The sequence below is a fragment of the Bombina bombina genome, chromosome 2, assembly GCF_027579735.1.
Source record: "Bombina bombina isolate aBomBom1 chromosome 2, aBomBom1.pri, whole genome shotgun sequence".
Taxonomy (NCBI): domain Eukaryota; kingdom Metazoa; phylum Chordata; class Amphibia; order Anura; family Bombinatoridae; genus Bombina; species Bombina bombina.
The window spans coordinates 432,389,091-432,409,979 of record NC_069500.1 but is presented as its reverse complement, the minus strand read 5'-3'; the positions used below and the strand labels follow the sequence as shown (position 1 = coordinate 432,409,979).

Here is a 20,889-nt window from a genome sequence, read left to right as displayed (position 1 = left end):
CATGACCATGACTGAAAGTCCCCTTTATTTTTTCCACTGGTAAATCCTAGTTTCACAAACTGTCACTGTCAAAACTGTCACTCAAACAGCAAAAATGGCGGGCGGACGGAACAATACTGAAAATGAGCGGCTAATAAGGTAAATTTCAGGAAAAACAAAGTAATGCTATGAAAATGATGAATTAAAGTTCATCTATTTTTCAATGACGATTACTGTGGCGTTCCCGTGAGAGACTGACTTTACATGTACAGTAAACAGTTACAAATGTATATATATAGCCAGATATTCAAAGGGGAGGTATATGCACACTCACAAACTTCCAACATCCGCCAGGGTGCTCTGTAGGAATAATCATAAAGTAGATAGGAGAAAGCACTCACTGGACTTCAGCATTCTTAGAACCAACAATACTTTATTTTTAAAGTATTGTTGGTTCTAAGAATGCTGAAGTCCAGTGAGTGCTTTCACCATAGAGCTGGCGGGTATTAAGCCCTGAAGAGCAGCCAGAGTGTCTCCATATTCTCTCTGGTACTAGTCAGCTGTTCGCAGCTTTGACGTGACGTCACCCGACGTGCGTTTGCGCAGTGTGTGCTGGAGTTTAGGGTCCTGGGTACTCTAGGCCTGTTTCTGGTTTTGAGGGGACTGGTCCGTACACACCATGAGCGGGACTCTGGCTAAGATCGCCGAGATAGAGTCCGAGGTGACTGTTTTTATGGGGTATTGATAGTTTTTCTGCTAGCGAGCTATTCGCTGCTCATGATCAGCACGTGGGGAGGATAAGGGGAAACTGCTGGAGAGATAATTGGGGATGACTTTGGACCTAGTCAAATCACTGAAACTGTGAAATGGTTGCCGGGAATCTGATGGGGGCTAGGACTCATCCTTATATGAGGGGAAACGCTGGATTTAAGGGTGGCATGTGGAGGTTCTTGGGGAAACAAAACGTAGAGAATGAATGGTTGGCAGCTGTTCGAATACTGGAGAGTAAGTGCTGGAGTCTAGGGAGATTGGAAACTGTGCCGCTTGAAGACTGGTTATTAGTAATGTCTTAGACAAAATGTATTTTTTAACTAGAGGCATATGGAGACTGCTTAGGAAACTTTAAAGGGACAAAGCAGTAACAACTTTTCTAGTATCTATGAGAGAGATCAGCATGTCAACAACATTTATTATCTGTATAAATGAGGTAAAAGCTATCTTACATAAGGGGCTGTAATTTCACATTTTCATGGGAAAAAACATGATGCTTATATGTTGCTCTTTCACATGGATGAAAGCATTGTTTTGAGTACACTGTCCCTTAAAGGGAATGAATTGCATGATTCATTAGAGATTTGGGAAAAGGTTGAAAGGTAGTGAGTGACGGGCACAAATTTTGTGTGTCGGGTAGACCAGCCTTTTAAAATGAATTGCCATATTACAATTTTTATTTACTTGAAGGTCCTGGGAATATATTAAAACTAGTAATGAAGTAAAAGCAATAATTTATCAAGGTAAGTGTAATAAATATACACACACAAACATATAGAATGCATTCACAAGTTTCTGATGGAGGAAGAAAGACAGAGTTGTGTTTGGTGGACAAGTTGGCATCAAAGCGCACTGGGCCAGAGGGCTTTAGTTTGAACTAGCCTGCTATAGATTGTGAAGTAACTACTAGTGACTGAGGAGAAAGAAGTTTCATGGTGATCTACAGGGTATTGAGACTATGATAACACTCATTTTACACCTGCAGATGGCCCGGACCCAAAAAAATAAAGCAACAGCACATCACCTGGGGCTTCTTAAGGCACGTCTAGCTAAACTAAGGCGGGAGCTCATCACTCCAAAGGGAGGTGGAGGAGGTGGACCTGGAGAAGGTATATATGGTTTCTGCCCATGTTAACTTAGTAATATTACTCTGCTTCTAATGCCTGGCATGACATTTCCCAGAGACCACTTAGTTCACGCAAAGCAGTAACAACTCCTTTGATTTCATTGCACTATAAAAAAGCAGGATCCGTTTTACACCTTGTCCTAAGTTGATTTTTTTTTTTGTTGCTTTAAATTACTTAAAAAGGTCAGGAAAGCCAACTGTTTCTATAACGATTCAGATAGAGCATAACATTTTAAACAACTTTCCAATAATTTACTTCTATTTTTAAATTGGCATATTTCTGCTGGTATACTTTGTTGATGGAGCAGCAATAGGCTACTGGACCTAACTGAACACATCACGTTAGCCAATGACAAGAGGCATATGTGCGCAGCCACCAATTAGCAGCTAGCTCCCAGTAATTTATTACTGCTCCTAAGCTTACCTAGGTAAGCTTTTCAACAACGGATAGTAAGAGAACAAAGCAATTTAGTTAATAGATGTAAATTGGAAAGTTTTTTTTTATTTAAAGGGATACTAAACCCAAATGTTTTCTTTATTGATTCAAACAGAGCATGTGATTTTAAGCAACTATCTAATTTACTTCTATTATCATATTTTCTTCGCTCTCTTGCTATCTTTTATGTAAAAAAAGAAAAGAAGCAGGAATGTAAAACTTAGGAGCTGGCACATTTTTATTTCAGAGGCTAAATGTAGCCACCAATAAGCAAGCGCTATCCAGGGTGCTGAGCCTAAGCTTTACATTCCTACTTTTTAAATAAAGATGGCAAGAGCATGAAGAGAAATTGCTAATAGGAGTAAATTAGAAAGTTGCTTAACATTGCATGCTCTGTCTGATATCTAAAATAAAAACGAGTTTAGTATCCCTTTAAATTGCATGCACTGCCAAAATTGTGAAAAAAAATGTTGGGTTTCATGTCCCTTGACTTTCCAGGAGTCATCGTGCACAAGATGCTTATAAATGGTGCTCAGTAAACCAAAAGCAATTGGCAATATTGAGACTACCTTTAGCATCTATGGTATCTTTCTAAATCTGCATATTATGTACTTTGTTTTTAATTTCTAATAGGATTCTAGCCTATTGCTGCAGGTATATATTTTCCTTAGCAACTATGCCATGCTATCCCTTTTACACTGCTTCTCACTTTACTCCATGTTACACTTATGGAAAACAATGCTATCCTGGCACTGAAACCGCTGCTTTTGCCCTTGTATCACACACCATACTCAGCACACTGGTTTCTTCAGCTATTAATCAAGCTGTACAGCATCAAATAACATGTCTGTTGCTGCACCAGGATGGACCAGTGCAAATAGTTTTATTGGATTCCAGCATTGACAGTGAGAAATATTCAGGAGCAGGACCACAGAGGGAACAAAGGATACTATGCGTTTCATTCCATAAATCTCAGGAACTTTTTTTTTTTTTTTTCTTCAGGTTTTGATGTTGCAAAGACTGGAGATGCTCGCATTGGATTTGTTGGTTTCCCGTCTGTAGGAAAGTCTACACTGCTCAGTAACTTAGCTGGAGTTTACTCTGAAGTAGCAGCCTATGAATTCACAACACTTACCACAGTACCCGGAGTTGTGAGATACAAAGGAGCGAAGATACAGGTGAAGAACCACCTTGCAAAATCTTTTGCAAGCTATATAAAGCATACATCAGTATAGATTTATATTTTTAAATGTAAATTATTAAGGTGGGAAGTTCAAAGCAAGTAAAAAGACCCCTTATTAGTTTTATCAGATAATTAAGAATAATATTCCCTCATACACTACATGATATTAACATATAGATTTGTCCAAATAGAATTAATTATCAATAAATGATTAAAGGGGGTGCTAACTGTCAGTGGTTAATAGAGGCAAATAGAAAAGAAAAGTGACCGTATAATAGCACTCATGAAGTACTCTATAAAGTATGTATAAGTAATTTGACAAGGAAGATCACCCCACATCCACTGAAAATATTCTAAATAGTAAATAGAACCGTAAGCCACAGAGCTCAGTGCAAACAAACCAAAGCTCATGAATTGCAAGGAAAATTACCTAAAAAGGGGGATTGACCCCGCCACAATATAACTGAAAAATGCAATATGGAGCAGAAGTAAGCACGGCTCTGTGTGACTGAGGTATAGATCAGGGTATAACCCAAATATAACCAATTATCACTGTTAAGAAACAATAGAAGTAGATGTTGTCCACAAATACGCCTTAGCGTATTTGGGGACATCTACTTCTATAGTTTCTTAACAGTGATAATTGGTTATATTTGGGTTATACCCTGATAAATTTCAGGAAAAACAAAGTAATGCTATGAAAATGATGAATTAAAGTTCATCTATTTTTCAATGACTATTACTGTGGCGTTCCCGGGAGAGACTGACTTTACATGTACAGTAAACAGTTACAAATGTATAAAAACCTGTAGGCTGAGGGTTTGATACAATGTATCCATGTAGGCGAGCAGAGCTGGCTGAAATCAACTATTTGGGGACAACATCTACTTCTATAGTTTCTTAACAGTGATAATTGGTTATATTTGGGTTATACCCTGATCTATACCTCAGTCACACAGAGCCGTGCTTACTTCTGCTCCATATTGCATTTTTCAGTTATATTGTGGCGGGGTCAATCCCCCTTTTTAGGTAATTTTCCTTGCAATTCATTAGCTTTGGTTTGTTTGCACCGAGCTCTGGGGCTTACGGTTCTATTTAGTATTTAGAATATTTTCAGTGGATGTGGTTACCCTTTGTGTGTGTGTGTATGTATATATATATATATATATATATATATATATATATATATATATATATATATATATATATTCACACCGTATCCACATTATTTTATCTATCCTAATTAAAATGTTAAGTTTTATTAGATCCCTGATTTAGGTGATCTTCCTTGTCACATTACTTATACATACTTTATTGAGTACTTCATGAGTGCTATTATACTGTCACTTTTCTTTTCTCTTTGCCTAGATTTATATTTTACATTGTGCTCTCTAAGCTATATTCTGTTCTGCCCTCAATCTATAGTAATACAAAACAGTCTTGCACAATGTGAAATAGATGTGGTGGGAATCTGTCTGAGGCTCTACACCAAAACCTCCACTTCATACATGTACTGTCCCTTATTGGCCACAGCAGAGAAGATAACCTAAGTTAGAACATGGCAGCTCCCATTATTTTATAGATACTAAAACTTTACACTTATTTTGTCAATATTTAAACAGCTAACTTAAAAAAAAAATCATCTACATGCTATTCTCAGACTAATCTTTTGTTTGAATGCATCATTCTATCTTGGATTCAGTTAGTGTTTAATGTCCCTTTAAGTATAACTTTCTATCACCTCCTCTCCTTAGTGGGCTAATGTGATCAATGATTTGTAACCTAAGCTGACTAATGTTATGTCCAACAAGTAAACCATGCTCAGCAATAGTTTTTTTTTTTTTTTTTTACATTTTTTGGTGCAGATGTTGGACTTATGTTCTGTTATCCTATCACAAACAGTCCTGGTGGTCTTGCCAATATAGCTCCGCCCACATGAGCATTTAATAATATAAATGGAAAATCTGTATTGCTGGTATAAAAACCTTTGATGGCAAATTTCTTCCCAGTCCTGGGATGAAAAAATGTTTGCCCATACTCATGTTATTACAATTAGAACACTCAACACTCCCCTCAATCTATATCTACAGTGCCACTTTACATTTCCTTATTGGTTAGCAGGGGTTCTGACATGTCACGTTTTTAAATAAATCTCTGTTGTAGAAAAGGTGATTCAACAGAATAACTCAAAAGGACATGGCTAGTAGCTTCTGCTCAAATCTAGATTACTTCCAGCATGTAAAGTAGTTTAAGCCCAGAGGGGGAAAAATTTCCATTACAGCAACATAAACCCCAAAGTTTTGATTTATTATTGTCTGTATACTGTTGGCAGGGCCATACAATGTGAAAACCTTTGTTTTATTTTAAATAAAAAAATTAGTTGAAACAATTGTTGTGCTACTTAAATGGATACTGAACCCAATTTTTTTTCTTTCATGATTCAGATAGAGCATGCAGTTTTAAGCAACTTTCTAATTTACTCCTATTAATTTTTTTCTTTGTTCTCTTGGTATCTTTTTATTTGAAAAAGCAGAAATATAAGCTTACGAGCTGGCCTAGTTTTGGTTAAGAACACTGGGTAGCGCTTGCTGATTGGTTGCAAGTGCTACCTAGGGTTCTGAACCAAAAATAAGTCAGCCCTTAAGCTTATATTCCTGCTTTTTCAAATAGATACCAAGAGAACAAACAAAAATTGATAATTGAAGTAAATTAGAAAGTTGCTTAACATTGTATGCTCTGAGTCATTAAAGAAAAAATGTGGGTTCAGTATCCATTTAACAATAAACCAAATAATGAATAAAGAAACACTAAAGTCAAAATGACAGAGCACACAATTGTAAACAACGTTCCAGTTCACTTAAATTATGAAAATCTACAAAATGTTTTTGTATGCATACTATTGTAAGGCGCCAGCTCCTACTGAGTTCACAGTATATCTGCATATGCATTTTGTAATTGGCTACTGGTGAAAATTGTCATAAAAAAATCCACTACTTGTTTGAAATTCAAACTAAGTGCTTTTGCATTGGTTTTTAATTATAGGTTTGTTATTCTACTGCATTGTAATGGTCCTTTAAAGTAAAAGTCAACCCTAGCGTTTTTAAAACACTAGGATTGACTATTGAAATAAATAAAGGGGACTTTAATTCATGAAGTATAAGATACTTCATCCAGAAAGCTCCTTTGTTTCAAGCGATCGCCGTTCTGAGCTGCTAAGGCAGCCCACGCCAGATCGTTTTGCTTTAGAGGTGACGTTTTCACCTCTTAGCCAATAGCCGTGCGGTAAATCCGGCTTGGCACCCTTTGGGAGCCAGATTTCCCGCACGCTATTGGCTAAGAGGTGAAAATGTCACCTCCTTAGCAAAATAAATTTCTGCTGTGGGCTGCCTGAGCATCTCAGAATGTGGATCACTTGAAACAAATAAAGGAGTTTTCTGCATGAATTATGTTATACTTCATGAATGAAAGTCCCCTTTATTTGTTTCAATGCTCAATCCTATTGTTTCACAAACACTAGGGTTGACTTTCACTTTTAAGCATAAGGCTATCAAAAAACAAAAAACGGGAAAAAACAAACAAACCCCAAAAACATTCACAATGTTTTTGAAACATCTACAAGTACTCAGACTTCTAATCAAAAGTTTCAATTTTTGATTTTCTTTGTCAGCTTCTCGACCTGCCTGGAATCATTGAAGGAGCAAAGGACGGAAAGGGCAGAGGTCGTCAGGTCATTGCAGGTGTGTGTTAGTTTATTAGATGTTTGTTTGGTTTACTGTTAGGTACAAGTTGTTGATAGCTGTGGTCCTTCATTTCTGCAGTTGCTCGTACGTGCAATCTAATCCTTATTGTTCTGGATGTGCTTAAGCCTTTGGGACACAAGAAGATTATTGAGAATGAACTGGAGGGTTTCGGTATCCGTCTAAACAAGAAGCCTCCAAATATTGGATTTAAAAAGAAGGACAAAGGAGGAATTAACCTCACTGCTACAGTAAGTTTATAGTAATATTTAAGTATCATCACAAAGGAAGGTTTTCAGATGCAAGGCACAGGGACATTGAATTACTTTTGTGATAGGCTAAAGAAAGCAGGAACAAACACAATAGTATACAAAGGCAAGAGGGTGTTAACATCTAAATCTTGCTTTACTCCAATAATGTGAGCATTTCAAAATATCTAAAATGAAGCTTAGGTGAGCAGGTGGGTTCAGCTAAATTAGTTTTAGTGATAGAGATTTTAGAGAGAGGCCACTTTTTTATTTGTGTTTTTTTTTTTTTAATATACTAGTGTGCTCAGAGTGAATTGGACAATGAAACTGTCAAGAGCATCTTGGCTGAGTACAAAATCCACAATGCTGACATCACCCTGCGTAGTGATGCCACTGCTGATGACCTGATTGATGTTGTGGAGGGAAACCGGTATGTATCAGTATGTGGTCTATCAAAACCTATTCATGCATTTTGGAAAGCTTTTGTTAACATTTCATGTGTGTTGTTTTGTACAACCTAAGTCTATACTTGTTAGCCTTTCTACACTATATGGCCCAATGTAAGTTGACAGCTGAACATCAACCCCCCCCCCCCCCTTTTGCCGCTAGTCTTCTGCCCATTCAGCCAAAAGAGCATTTGTGAGGTCAGGTACTGATGAGAAGGTCTGGCTCGCTATCAGCATCCCAAAGGTGTTCAATGGGGTTGAGGTCTGGGCTCTGTGCCGTCCACTCAAGTTCCTGTACAACAAACTTGTCAAATTATGTCTTCATAGACCTCACTTTGTGCACAGGGATACAGTCATGCTGGAACAGGAAAAGGTCCTTCCCCAAGCTGTTGCTGCAAAGTTGGAAGTACCCAATTGTCTAAAACGACATTTTAATCCTGTAGCATTAAGAAGACCCTTCGTTGGAAGTAAGCGGCCTAGCCCAAACACTGAAAAACAGTCTAGATAGTTATCCCTTCTTCACCAAACTTAGGCACTATGCATACAGTAGGCACTATGCATTCCAGTAGGTAGTGTTCTCCTGGCATCCTTCACACCCTTATTATTCTGTCCGACTGCCATATAGTGAAGTGGGATTTATCACTCTAGAGGAAACTTATCCACTGCTTCAAAGTCCAGTGGTGGCAGCTTTACACCAATCCAGCCGATGTTTGGCATTGTGCATGTGAGGCTTGTGTACAGCTGCTCAGCCATGGAAACCCATTTCATGAATCTCCTGAGGCACACTTCTTAAAGTAATATGGTTCAGCAACAGTATTTGTCTTTGTATTGGTGTGAAAACAAGGGTCTCTGCTTGCCATTAAAGACATCACAAAATATACATTGTCCACAGCACCAATACATTAAAATAATTTTTTTTATTAGACTATCAAGGCACAATGTAAAACTGTAACATATTTGGCTCAGTTCTTCTGCTTCCAGAGGCAGTTTGGAACTCTGTAGTGAGTGATACAAAAGATGGTAGACCATTTTTACACACTATAAGCTTCAGCTCTTGGTGGCCCTGCTCTGTGAATTTGCTTGGTCTTCCACTTCATGGCTGGGCTATTGTTGCTCCTAGATGCTCCTGATTTTAAGGGGGAAAAATCACGATAACCCTGTTTGATCATTACAGAGTTTACATCCCCTGTATCTATGTGCTAAATAAGATTGACCAGATCTCTTTGGAGGAGCTGGATGTAATTTACAAGGTGCCCCACTGCGTGCCAATCTCAGCCCACCATCGCTGGAACTTTGATGACCTTTTAGAGAAGATCTGGGATTACTTGCGGCTGGTGCGAATGTGAGTAGCTTGCTGTTCCAAAACTTGCAGTACTTGGATTTGTACTTTTTAGCCATTTTGCCTTTTTGTCTCCCCTTTTTGCCTCTGAATAAATGTTTTTTTACAGTTACACCAAGCCGAAGGGACAGCTACCAGATTACAGTTCTCCAGTGGTGCTACCAGATTCTCACACTACAGTAGAAGATTTCTGCCTCAAAATTCACAAGAACCTGATGAAGGAGTTTAAATAGTAAGTGACTTCTGTGGGGAGTTTCAGAAAAAGCTTTGCCTGTGGTTACAGGATGTAATGTATTTTTAATTCTATTTTTTTTTCTTTATTGCTTTTTATTTTGGGGGGGGGGGAGTGCACAGAGAAGACACACGTTTAATAATCCAACATACTAAGATAATTTTGATTCTTGCTGTATTTTCACATATTAAACATGCAATAAACATATTGCTACAAATTTGCCAAGTGAGAGATTTTGGTATTGGAAGCAGTTGTATGATCTTTACACTGTTCATGTAACATTTAAAGGTACAGTAAAGTCAAAATGAAACTTTCATGGTTTAGATAGAAAGTAATTTTAAACAACTTTCCAATTTACTCCTGTAATCTATTTTACTTTGCTCAATTGATAAGGTAGGCTTTTCAGAGCTTTGGAGTGTGTATGTGTTTTTTAAAGGGATAAAAAAAGTCAAGATTAAACAGTCAAGAGTATGATAGAGCAAACCATTTTAAGCAACGTTCCCCATTTACATCTATTCTCAGATTGACTTTTGTTCTCTGTGTATCCTTTGTTGAAGAAATAAAATTAAGTAGGCACAGGAGCAGCAATGCACTATTAGGAGTTAGCTGAACACATCTGGTGAACTAATGAGGTATATTTGTGTAGCTACCAATCGGCAGCTAGCTCCAAGTAATTAAAGGGATACTAAACCTATTTTTTTTCTTCTTTTCATGATTCAGATTTTAAGCAACTTTCTAATTTACTCCTATTATCAATTTTTCTTCATTCTTTTGCTATCTTTATTTAAAAAGCAGGAATGTAAAGCTTAGGAGACGGCCTATTTTTGGTTCAGAACCTGGGTTACACCTGCTTATTGGTGGCTAAATGTAGCCACCAATAAAGCAAGTGCTATCCAGGGTGATGAACTTAAAATGGGCTGGTTCCTAAGCTTTACATTCCTGCTTTTTAAATAAAGATAGCAAGAGAATGAAAAAATTGATAATAGGAGTAAATTAGAAAATTGCTTAACCTATCTGAATCATGAGAGAAAAAAATTGGGTTCCTTTTAATTGCTGCTTCTTAGCCTATATAGGTATGCTTTTCAACAAGGGATAGCAAGAGGACAAAGCAAAATAAATAATAGAAGTAAACCAGAAATTTGTTAAAAAAAAAATAAAAAAAAATAAAAAATGAATGCTCTACCTAAATCATAAACTTTTAATTTTAACTTATTTGTCACTTTAACACGGTCTATGACAGCAGTGGTTTCCACAATCTACAACATTGCTGCTAACATTGTGGCAAACGCTGTGCATGTGTTGATATAAAAAGACCTTGTAACAAACTGCTTAAGAATAATCAGTCTTTGTTGAGCTTCTTTACTGACAGCTGCCATTTTACATTAACTGACAGAAAAACTACTAACTGAACAAACATCTGCACCACACATACTCAGTCTTAATATCCAATAAAATAAAAAGTGATTAGATTAAATTACAAACTATATTAACGGAAAATATATATTCCAATTTAAGGATATGTGTAATCCGTGTAATTTCTCCTTCCTCTTGGTGAATTAGGGTTTCCTCCAAAATAAAAACAAATGCAATATAGTGCAATATGTTTGATAAAGATATTATTCACTACAGTGGTCCCTCCCGGGGGCTACTCACACTTTGAAGAGCCAACCAGGCTCTGGGTTCAGACGCACACCTGGTTTTATACTGCCAGGCTTCCAGTATAACTCCAAACGCAGACCGCTGCTTGAGTAAAATATATTTTTATTAAAATACATATAAAATGTTAAAAAGCCACACATAATACTCTCACATTAATAGTTACTCAGGTATCTGTGGAGCGGTATAACAAATTTTGTAATGGATCTGTGGTAAAATAGCCTGCCAAATGTCTTAAAGGGATAGTAAAGTCAAAACTAAACCTTCATGATTCAGATAGGGCATGCAATTTTAAAGAACTTTCCAATTTACTTTTATCATCAAATTTGCTTTGTTCTCTTGGTGGTATTTTTGAAAAGCTAAAGCTGGCTAGGCTCAAACTGATTTCTAAACCGTTGAAAACCGCATCTTAAAGGGACACTACCCAAAATTTTTCTTTCGTGATTGTGCATGAAATTTTAAGCAACTTTCTCATTTACTCCCATTATCAAATTTTCTTCATTCTCTTGGTATCTTTATTTGAAATGCAAGAATGTAAGTTTAGATGCCGGCCCATTTTTGGTGAACAACCTGGGTTGTCCTTGCTGATTGGTGGATAAATCCATCCACCAATAAAAAGTGCTGTCCAGAGTACTGAAACAAAAAAAAAAGCTTAGATGCCTTCTTTTTCAAATAATGATAGCAAGAGAACGAAGAAAAATTGATAATAGGAGTAAATTAGAAAGTTGCTTAAAATTGCATGCTCTTTCTGAATTACAAAAGTAAAAATTTGGGTACAGTGTCCCTTTAACTCAGAGCATTTTGAAAGTTTTTTACAGTTAGACAGTGTTAGTTCATATGTGTCATATAGATAACATTGTGCTCACTCCCATGGAGTTATTTAGGAGTCTTCACTGACTACACTGCATGTCTGTCAAAAGCACTTAGACTGTCTGCAGAGGCTTAGATGCAAGGTAATCACAGAGGTAAAACATATATTAATATAACTGTGTTGGTTATGCAAAACCGTGGAATGGGTAATAAAGGGCTTATCTATCTTTTTAAATAAGAAAAAAATTGGTGTAGACTGTCCCTTTAAGCTTAACCCCAATCCAATAAATGTCAAACCCTCAATACCTGTCCTGGTAACCACATTGTTTTTAGAAGAGTGGTGGCAATAGAGATTCCAAAGTACCAACGTAAGTTTCGCTATATGCGTACGGCTTTTTCAAGGTAGTGGACCAATAATGAAACAGTAAGTTAACACATAACATTTGAAGATCTATTGTGAACATATTGCTGTCTTATATTAATGAGTTTTAATACATAAACATGACAACACATGTTCCTATGCTACAATGAGCCTGAGCATACCTAAATTTATTCTCCAACAAAAGATACCAAGAGAAAAAATATTTGATTATAGGAGTGAATTGTAAAGTTGCTTATTGTATTGTATGCTCAATCTGAATCCTGAAAGTTAAACATGTGCTGTCACTTTAATCTTTCTCTCACGACACTCATACATTTAGAGATATAAATAATATGGTCCTACTTACCAGCTGGTGTGAGACTAGATTACACCTGCACATGCACCTTACCCACCATCACATCTGTCACTTGCATCCTTAGACCCTCACGATCCTCTTTAGCATCTGCTGTTACACACACATCTACACTTACTACAACCTTCAGAATCGCTAGCTTCAAAGTGCTTTCACCTCTTCAGTTAAACACACATTCAGATACACCCTCATAAAGTCACCCCTGTGTATAATAATGCTGTCCACTGCTGATCATAGATCTGTTTCTAGGGCTAATTCTAAACTTCCTCTCTGGCATGATCACAATTGCTTTCATTCACCTTCTCACATATTCTTGCATTCATAGACTTTCTATCCCTTTACTTCAATATAGTAAATACAGCATGTCCCACTCTCCATACATGCACACGTACATCCATACGCACGCCCACGTACATCCATACGCACGCCCACGTACATCCATACGCACGCCCACGTACATCCATACGCACGCCCACGTACATCCATACGCACGCCCACGTACATCCATACGCACGCCCACGTACATCCATACGCACGCCCACGTACATCCATACGCACGCCCACGTACATCCATACGCACGCCCACGTACATCCATACGCACGCCCACGTACATCCATACGCACGCCCACGTACATCCATACGCACGTACACGTACATCCGCGCACACGTACATCCACGCACGCGCACATCCACGCACGCGCACATCCACGCACGCACATCCACGCGCACGCACGCACCTGCACATGCACACATAAATACATACATACACGCACCATGGCTGTATCAGTGGAACATTATACAAATAGTGTAAATGATTTATTTTTCTCCTCAGTGCACTTGTATGGGGATCATCTGTGAAACATAATCCTCAAAAAGTTGGCAAAGACCATTTGATGGAAGACGAGGATGTAATTCAAATTGTGAAGAAATAATCCATTTTATTTTGCACACCCAAGCAAATTATGAACATGTAGCAAGCAGCTCAGCATGTCTTTCATCTGTAAATATTGTTCAGCCTAAAGTTCAATAAATATTCTCATTTCATTATCAAATTTGTGTCCTGGTATTTTGTGTGAAAAGCTATTTAGTTTCCCATAAAAAGGTTCTGTACTATTGTAATGCCAATGAGTGATCCATTCTAACACAATTTCTCAAGTCTTTAATGTACGGCTCAACTTAAAGTGAGAATAAAGTCACTTTTCTTTCTAATGACGCAGTGAGTCCACGGATCATCTTAATTACTGTTGGGAATATCACTCCTGACCAGCAGGAGGAGGCAAAGAGCACCCCAGCAAAAGCTGTTAAATACCACTCCCCCCTACCCACAATCCCCAGTCATTCTCTTTGCTTGTATCAATTGCAAGGAGGGGTAAAGTTAGGTGTCTGATTCTTCAATTAAGAGTTTATTTTTTAAGCAGAGCAAGTTTGCTCTGGTTTTCTTTGGGGTATAGCCGTTGTCCATGTCAGTCTCTTCAGTAGAGCAAGTTGGTGTCTTTTAAGCATTTGGGAACTTGTGGGCCCCACTGGGCCTCCCAAGTAATTTAATGCTGTCCTTGGTTGAATGTTTGAGTAAGTTTACTCAGCCTTTTTTCCACAGGTCCATGTGAGGTTGGAAGCCCCTCTCATACTAAGTGAGCTGTACTGTTGCCGGACAGATTTTTGAGGCAAGTGCCTATTTCTTTCCTTGTTTTGATATAGGAGAATTTGGCACTTTGACAGTTAATTCTATCTAAATATACAATCAGCCTTCTAGGTTAACGGTTTATTGTATGACAATTTTGCAGGCACTGGGGATGTTTGGAGGCTCAGTTTATTATGTTTTCACTTTGGTGTACATGGTTTTTTGTTTGTATATTAATGGCTACCGAGAGGTTTGTTAGGCCACGTCCACAATAGGTGGGCTTATCTGAGATAGCAAGGACGTTTTTGGTGCCCTTTTGGCTGTTTCCTGTTGTTCCTGGATGTTGCAGCTCTGTTGCATAGCTCCTCAGAGGTGGTTCAGCGTTCTCTCCAGTGCGGCTGTATGGGGGTCCGGATCATTTTCTGACTTTGTTTCCGGCAGCAAAGAGGTCAGTTAGGCACCTCAGCAGTTTCTAAAAAAAAAAAAAAGGTCTGTTTAAAATTTAAAGGGACAGTAATGTTTTTCTTTTTTGTTTCATTAAAATTCTGATTTGAATTTTTTATTAATTGTTTTTTCCTTTGGAATAAGATGGACCAAGAGGCCCTGCAAGCTGTTGCTTGTTCTCTATGTTAAAAATACTAATGTTGAGCCTCCTATCCCTTTTTGTTCCTCTTGTATTGAGAGAACATTACATTACAACGATAGACTTTTTTTTGATTCTGAGCCTTCATTGTCTAGGGCGGATGTTGTTCAGGAGTCTCCTGTTCAGGCTAATCTGCAGCTTTCTCCTCATACGTCCCAATCTTCTGCAGTGCCCTGTGTTTAGTCTCAGGTTGATTTTTTTTTTTTTTCCTTGCAGGATATGGCTACCCATATATCCTCGGCAGTATTTGAGGCTTTATCTGCTTTTCCTATGTTGCAGAGGAAGCGCAAGAGGAAGTATAAGGTTTCTGATTCTGTTGCAATTGTGTCTAGTATTTCTTCTAATAAGTCTGAGGAGAAAGATACTTCAGTAGCATCTGAGGGTGAGATCTCAGATTCTGATAGTGTAAATCCTTCTTCTGAACCTGAGGTTGTTTCCTTTAGGTTTAAGCTAGAGCACCTCTATTTGTTACTCAAGGAGGTTTTGGCTACGTTGGATGACTCTGAGGCGTCGGTCATGGTTATTCCTAAGAAATCTAGTAAACGTAATAAGTTTTTTGATGTCCTTTCCTTGGTGGAAATTTTTCCTATACCAGATCATGTTTCAGATATTATTGCATGAGAATGGGAGAAGGCTGGGATTCCTTTTTTCCCTTCTCCAATTTTTTGGAAGATGTTTCCTATTGCTGATTCTATTAAAGGGACACTGAACCCAAAATTTTTCTTTCATGATTCAGATAGAGCATGCAATTTTAAGCCACTTTCTAATTTATTCCTATTATCAATTTTTCTTCGTTCTCTTGCTATCTTTATTTTAAAAAGAAGATATCTAAGCTTTTTTTTAGTCAGAACTCTGGACAGCACTTTTTTATTGGTGGATGAGTTTATCCACCAATCAGCAAGAACAACCCAGGTTGATCACCAAAAATGGGCCGGCATCTAAACTTTCTTGCATTTAAAATAAAAATACCAAGAGAATGAAGAAAATCTGATAATAGGAGTAAATTAGAAAGTTGCTTAAAATGTCATGCCCTATCTGAATCACAAAAGAAAAAAATTTGGGTACAGTGTCCCTTTAAGGAATCTTGGCAGATGGTTCTTAATGTGGAGGGAGCAGTTTCCACTCTGACCAAGAGGACCACTATTCCTATTGAGGACAGCTGTTCCTTTAAAGATCCTATGGATAAGAAGTTGGAAGCTTTTCTTAAAAAGATTATGTTCTCATGGGTTATCAATGGCAACCGGCTGCATGTATTGCTACGGAAACTAGTGCGGCGTCATATTGGTTTGATGCAGGTCATCAAATTGGGAGCTAAAATTTCTGGTTTTGCCATTTAGCTCGCAGAGCTTTATGGTTAAAATCCTGGTCTGCATATGTGTCCCCTAAGTCTAAGCTTTTGTCTATTCCTTACAAGGGTAAGACCTTGTTTGGGCAAGGTTTGGCTGAGATTATTTCTGATATTACGGGAGGGAAGGGACATTCTTTCTCAGGATAAAACAAAAATAAACAGAATAGGCCTAAAGGAAGTTAGAGTAATTTTCGTTCCTTTTGTAACTTCTCTGGTAAATCTTCCTCTTCTTCCTCCAAGCAGGAACAGTCCAAGCCATCTTGGAAGTCAAATCAGTCTTGGAATAAGGAGAAACAGTCCAGGAAGCCTGTTGCTGACTCAAAATCAGCATGAAGGGTCTGCCCCCGATCTGGGAATGTATCTTGCGGGGGCAGACTCTTTCTTTGCTCAAGCTTGGGTTCGAGATGTTCAGGATCCCTGGGTGGTAGATTTTGTGTCCCAGGGTTACAAACTGGAGTTCCAGGATTTTCCTCCCAGAGGCTGGTTTCTTCTTTCCAGGTTATCTGTAAACCAGATAAAAGGAGAGGCGTTCTTCTTTTTTGTTCAGAATCTTTCCAACATGGGAGTGATAGTTCCAGTTACGGTTCAGGAACAGAGTCTGGGTTTTTATTCCAATCTCTTTATCGTTCCCAAAAACGACTTTCAGAGCTATTTTAGATCTCAAGAGTGTAAACAAGTTTCTCAGGGTTCCGACTTTCAAGATGGAAACTATTCGTTCCATTCTTCCTTTGGTTCAGGAAGGTCCGTTCATGACCACAGTGGATCTAAAGGATGTGTATCTGCATATTTCCATTCACAGGCATCATCACAGGTTCCTAAGATTTGCATTTCTAGACAAACATTTTCAGTTTGTAGCTCTTCCTTTTGGTCTGGCGACAGCTCCCAGAATTTTTTCAAAGGTCCTGTGAGGATTGTTGCCGGTGCTTCGATTGAAGGGTGTTGCAGTGGCTCCTTATATGGACAACATTCTAGTTCAGGCTCCATCTTTTCAGCTAGCAAACTCTCACACAGAGTTGTTGTCTTTTCTGCGCTCCCAAGGTTGGAAGTTTAATTTAGGAAAAAGTTTTTAAATTCTGGCTACAAGAGTGGTATTTTTGGGGACCATTATAGATTCTCTAGAGATGAAAATTTTGCTGACAGAACCAAGAAAATGAAAGATTTCCAATACGTGTCTTGCTCTTCAGTCCCTTCCTTGGCCGTCAGTGGCTCAGTGCATGGAGGTTATTGGTCTGATGGTTTCAGTCATGGACATCATTCGGTTTGTTCGGTTACATCTCAGACCACAGCAGTTACGCTTGCTCAGGCAGTGGAACGGGGATTATGTGGATCTATCCCCAAAGATTGTTCTAGATCAGATGTCCAGAGATTCTCTTCCATGGTGGTTGCCTCAGGATCTTCTCTCTCAGGGAACTTGCTTTCGCAGACCTGCCTGGGTGATTGTAAAAACGGATGCCAGTTTGCTAAGCTGGGGTGCTGTCTGGGGTTCATTAAGGGCTCAGGGTCTATGGACTTGGGAGGAGTCGATTCTTCCAATAAATGTTTTAGAACTGAGAGCAATTTTCAATGCTTTTCTAGTCTGGCCTCAGCTAGCTTCAATATAAAATGTGGATAAACAAAGTGCTTAGAGAAATAAAAGTCCTGCTGACCTCTATATAATCCCTCCAATGATATAAATTATTTACAGTGTGAATTTCTTCACCCGATAGAGGGGCCTTTGGCTACTTCTCTTATATAGCTTTGCCCATGGATTTCGAGCCTGGTTAATTCTAGTATGATTGGGATAGACTATAACTATGGACCTTTGCAATGGACACTCTCACCCGGTGGGGTCATGGGTAATTGTATATTGTGGATTGTGGGCAGAGTGCCATTTTGTACTGCTTCCAATTTTCAAAAAAAAAAAAATATTTACAGTGTGTGTTAGAGGTAGCGCTAAAAGCACGGACAATGTGTGATAGATTGATAATATAAGTCAATAGTGTTAAGATTATGACTAAGATGATAAATTGTAGCAATATAAAAACTTTTGAGTTTGTGTGTGTGTGTGTGTGTGTGTGTGTGTGTGTGTATATATATATATATATATATATTATCAATGTATTTATTGAAAGCACTAATAATAACAAAGCAGACTAATTAATTTATAAAGGGATGTCTCCCTGCAATATACATTCCCAGTTAGTAATATAGATAAAAATTAAAATGGCCTGATAAAAAACACAATCTATAAAAAAACAGCATATGCACATATATTAGGTATTGACGTATTATACTATTATATATAGTTTCCACCAATTTTAAACACAGGGCAAGAGAGCAATAGTGTTTTGTCTCTACAGTGATATTAAGCCTATGTGGCAAAGTACCTTACACCCCGGACTGAGGTGTTTAATTAGAAAGTATCAGACTTCCCAGCGGTCACGTTACTTTTGATAGTTTGGGGAATGCTTCTGTTTGTAGTGTGTTTCTCCTCAGTGGTCCTTCCCGCGTCTTCGGGATAGCTTGTTTGCGTACTTGGTGATAGGTGCTGCAATTTCCTTTCGGCAGTTCTTACCGCGTCTAGGAGGAAAAGTGTCTAATATACCCCAGTTGGCGGTTTCCGTTTCTCCTCTCGTCGGTCCTCTCCGCGTCTAGGAGGAGTTGTGTATAGCTGCTCCGGATCGTCTGGTCACGTTACCTCTTTCTATGTCAGTAACTGAGTATCGTGATAGTTTGTTCTTTTGCTGGATCTTCAGTGTATCGCTCAAAAGCAAAGATAGACTGTAGCGCTAGTCTGGGGCAAAACGCGTAGACTTTTAACCTGACTTGTCTATCTAACAGAAATTGGCATATCATTATCCTGTGAAGTCTAATCTTAGATTTCAATATCTGTAGCGCTACAGTCTATCTTTGCTTTTGAACGATATATTGAAGATCCAGCAAAAGAACAAACTATCACGATACTGAGTCACTCTGACGTAGAAAGAGGTAACGTGACCAGACGATCCTGAGCAGCTATACACAACTCCTTCTAGACGCGGAGAGGACCCCTGTGTTTAAAATTGGTGGAAACTATATATAATAGTATAATGCATCAATACCTAATATATGTGCATATGCTGTTTTTTTATCAGGCCATTTTAATTTTTATCTATGTTACTAACTGGGAATGTATATTGCAGGGAGACGTCCCTTTTATAAATTAGTCTGCTTTGTTATTATTAGTGCTTTCAATAAATAAATTTGTGTGTGTGTATGTGTGTGTGTGTATGTATATGTATATATATATATATATATATATATATATATATATATATATATATATATATATACACACATTAACTCAGTTTTTATTTTGCTACAATTTATCATCTTAGTCATGATCTTAACACTATTGACTTATATTATCAATTTATCACACATTGTCTGTGCTTTTAGCGCTACCTCTTTAACACACACTCAGCTAGCTTCAACCCAGTTTATCAGTTTTCAGTCGGACAACATAACGTCAGTGGCTTACATCAATCATCAGGGAGTAACCCGGAGTTCCTTGGCCATGATAGAGGTAGCCAAGATTATTCAGTGCGCAGAGATTTACAACTGTTGTCTGTCTGCTATCCACATTTCAGGGGTGGACGATTGGGAAGCGTATTTTCTGAGCAGACAGACTTTTCATCCGGGGGAGTGGGAACTTTATCCAGAGGTATTTTCCAGCTTGATTCTCAGTTGGGGGCAGCCAGAGTTGGATCTCATGGCATCTCGTCAGAATGCCAAGCTCCCGAGGTACGGGTCGAGGTCAAAGGAACCTCAGTCTGTTCTGATAGATGCTTTGGCAGTTCCTTGGACTTTCAGTCTGGCATATGTGTTCCCTCCGTTTTGCTCTTCCTAGGGTCATTGCTCGGGTCAAACAAGAGAGGGCATTAGTGATTCTCATTGCTCCGGCGTGGCCTTGCAGAATCTGGTTTGCAGATCTGGTGGAGATGTCTTACCTTCCACCTTGGTGTCTTCCATTAAGGAAGGACCTTCTGCAGGGTCCCTTCCTTCATCCAAATCTCGTTTTTCTGAAGCTGACTGCTTGGAGATTGAACAGTCAGTCATTGAGACTATGATTCAGACTCGTAAGCATGTAACTAGGAAGAATTATTTTAAGATTTGACGTAAATATTTGTATTGGTGTGAATCCAAAGGCTACTCATGGAGTAGAGTTAGAATTCCTAGGATTTTGTCTTTTCTCCAGCAGGGTTTGGCGAAAGGTTTATCTGCTAGTACCCTAAAGGGTCAAATTTCTGCTTTATCTATTTTATTGCACAAGGCGGATGTGCCAGATGTTCATTCTTTTTGTAAGGTCTTGGTTAGAATTCGGCCTGTGTTTAAGTCTACTACTCCACCTTGGAGTCTTAATTTGGTTCTTAGAGTCCTTCAACAGGCTCCGTTTGAACTTACGCATTCTTTCGATATTAAGATATCTTGGAAGGTTTTGTTTCTGGTGGCTATTTCTTCTGCTCAAAGAGTTTCGGAGCTTTTAGCTTTACAGTATGAATCGCCTTTTCTTATTTTTCACTTTGATAAGGTAGTTCTGCGTACTGTCTTGGGTTTTCTT

The 20,889-nt window shown here is 38.4% G+C and overlaps 1 protein-coding gene across 1 annotated transcript; it reads left to right on the top strand.

Moving 5' to 3' along the window:
* Positions 1 to 541: 541 nt before the first annotated feature.
* DRG1 (developmentally regulated GTP binding protein 1) lies at positions 542 to 13,750 on the top strand. Its single transcript, XM_053702024.1, has 9 exons — positions 542 to 700; positions 1,736 to 1,859; positions 3,315 to 3,490; positions 7,163 to 7,232; positions 7,314 to 7,483; positions 7,780 to 7,910; positions 9,101 to 9,268; positions 9,375 to 9,497; positions 13,531 to 13,750. The coding sequence occupies exons 1-9, from the start codon at positions 659 to 661 to the stop codon at positions 13,628 to 13,630; spliced, it is 1,104 nt and encodes a 367-aa protein (XP_053557999.1). The 5' UTR covers positions 542 to 658; the 3' UTR covers positions 13,631 to 13,750.
* Positions 13,751 to 20,889: the final 7,139 nt, after the last annotated feature.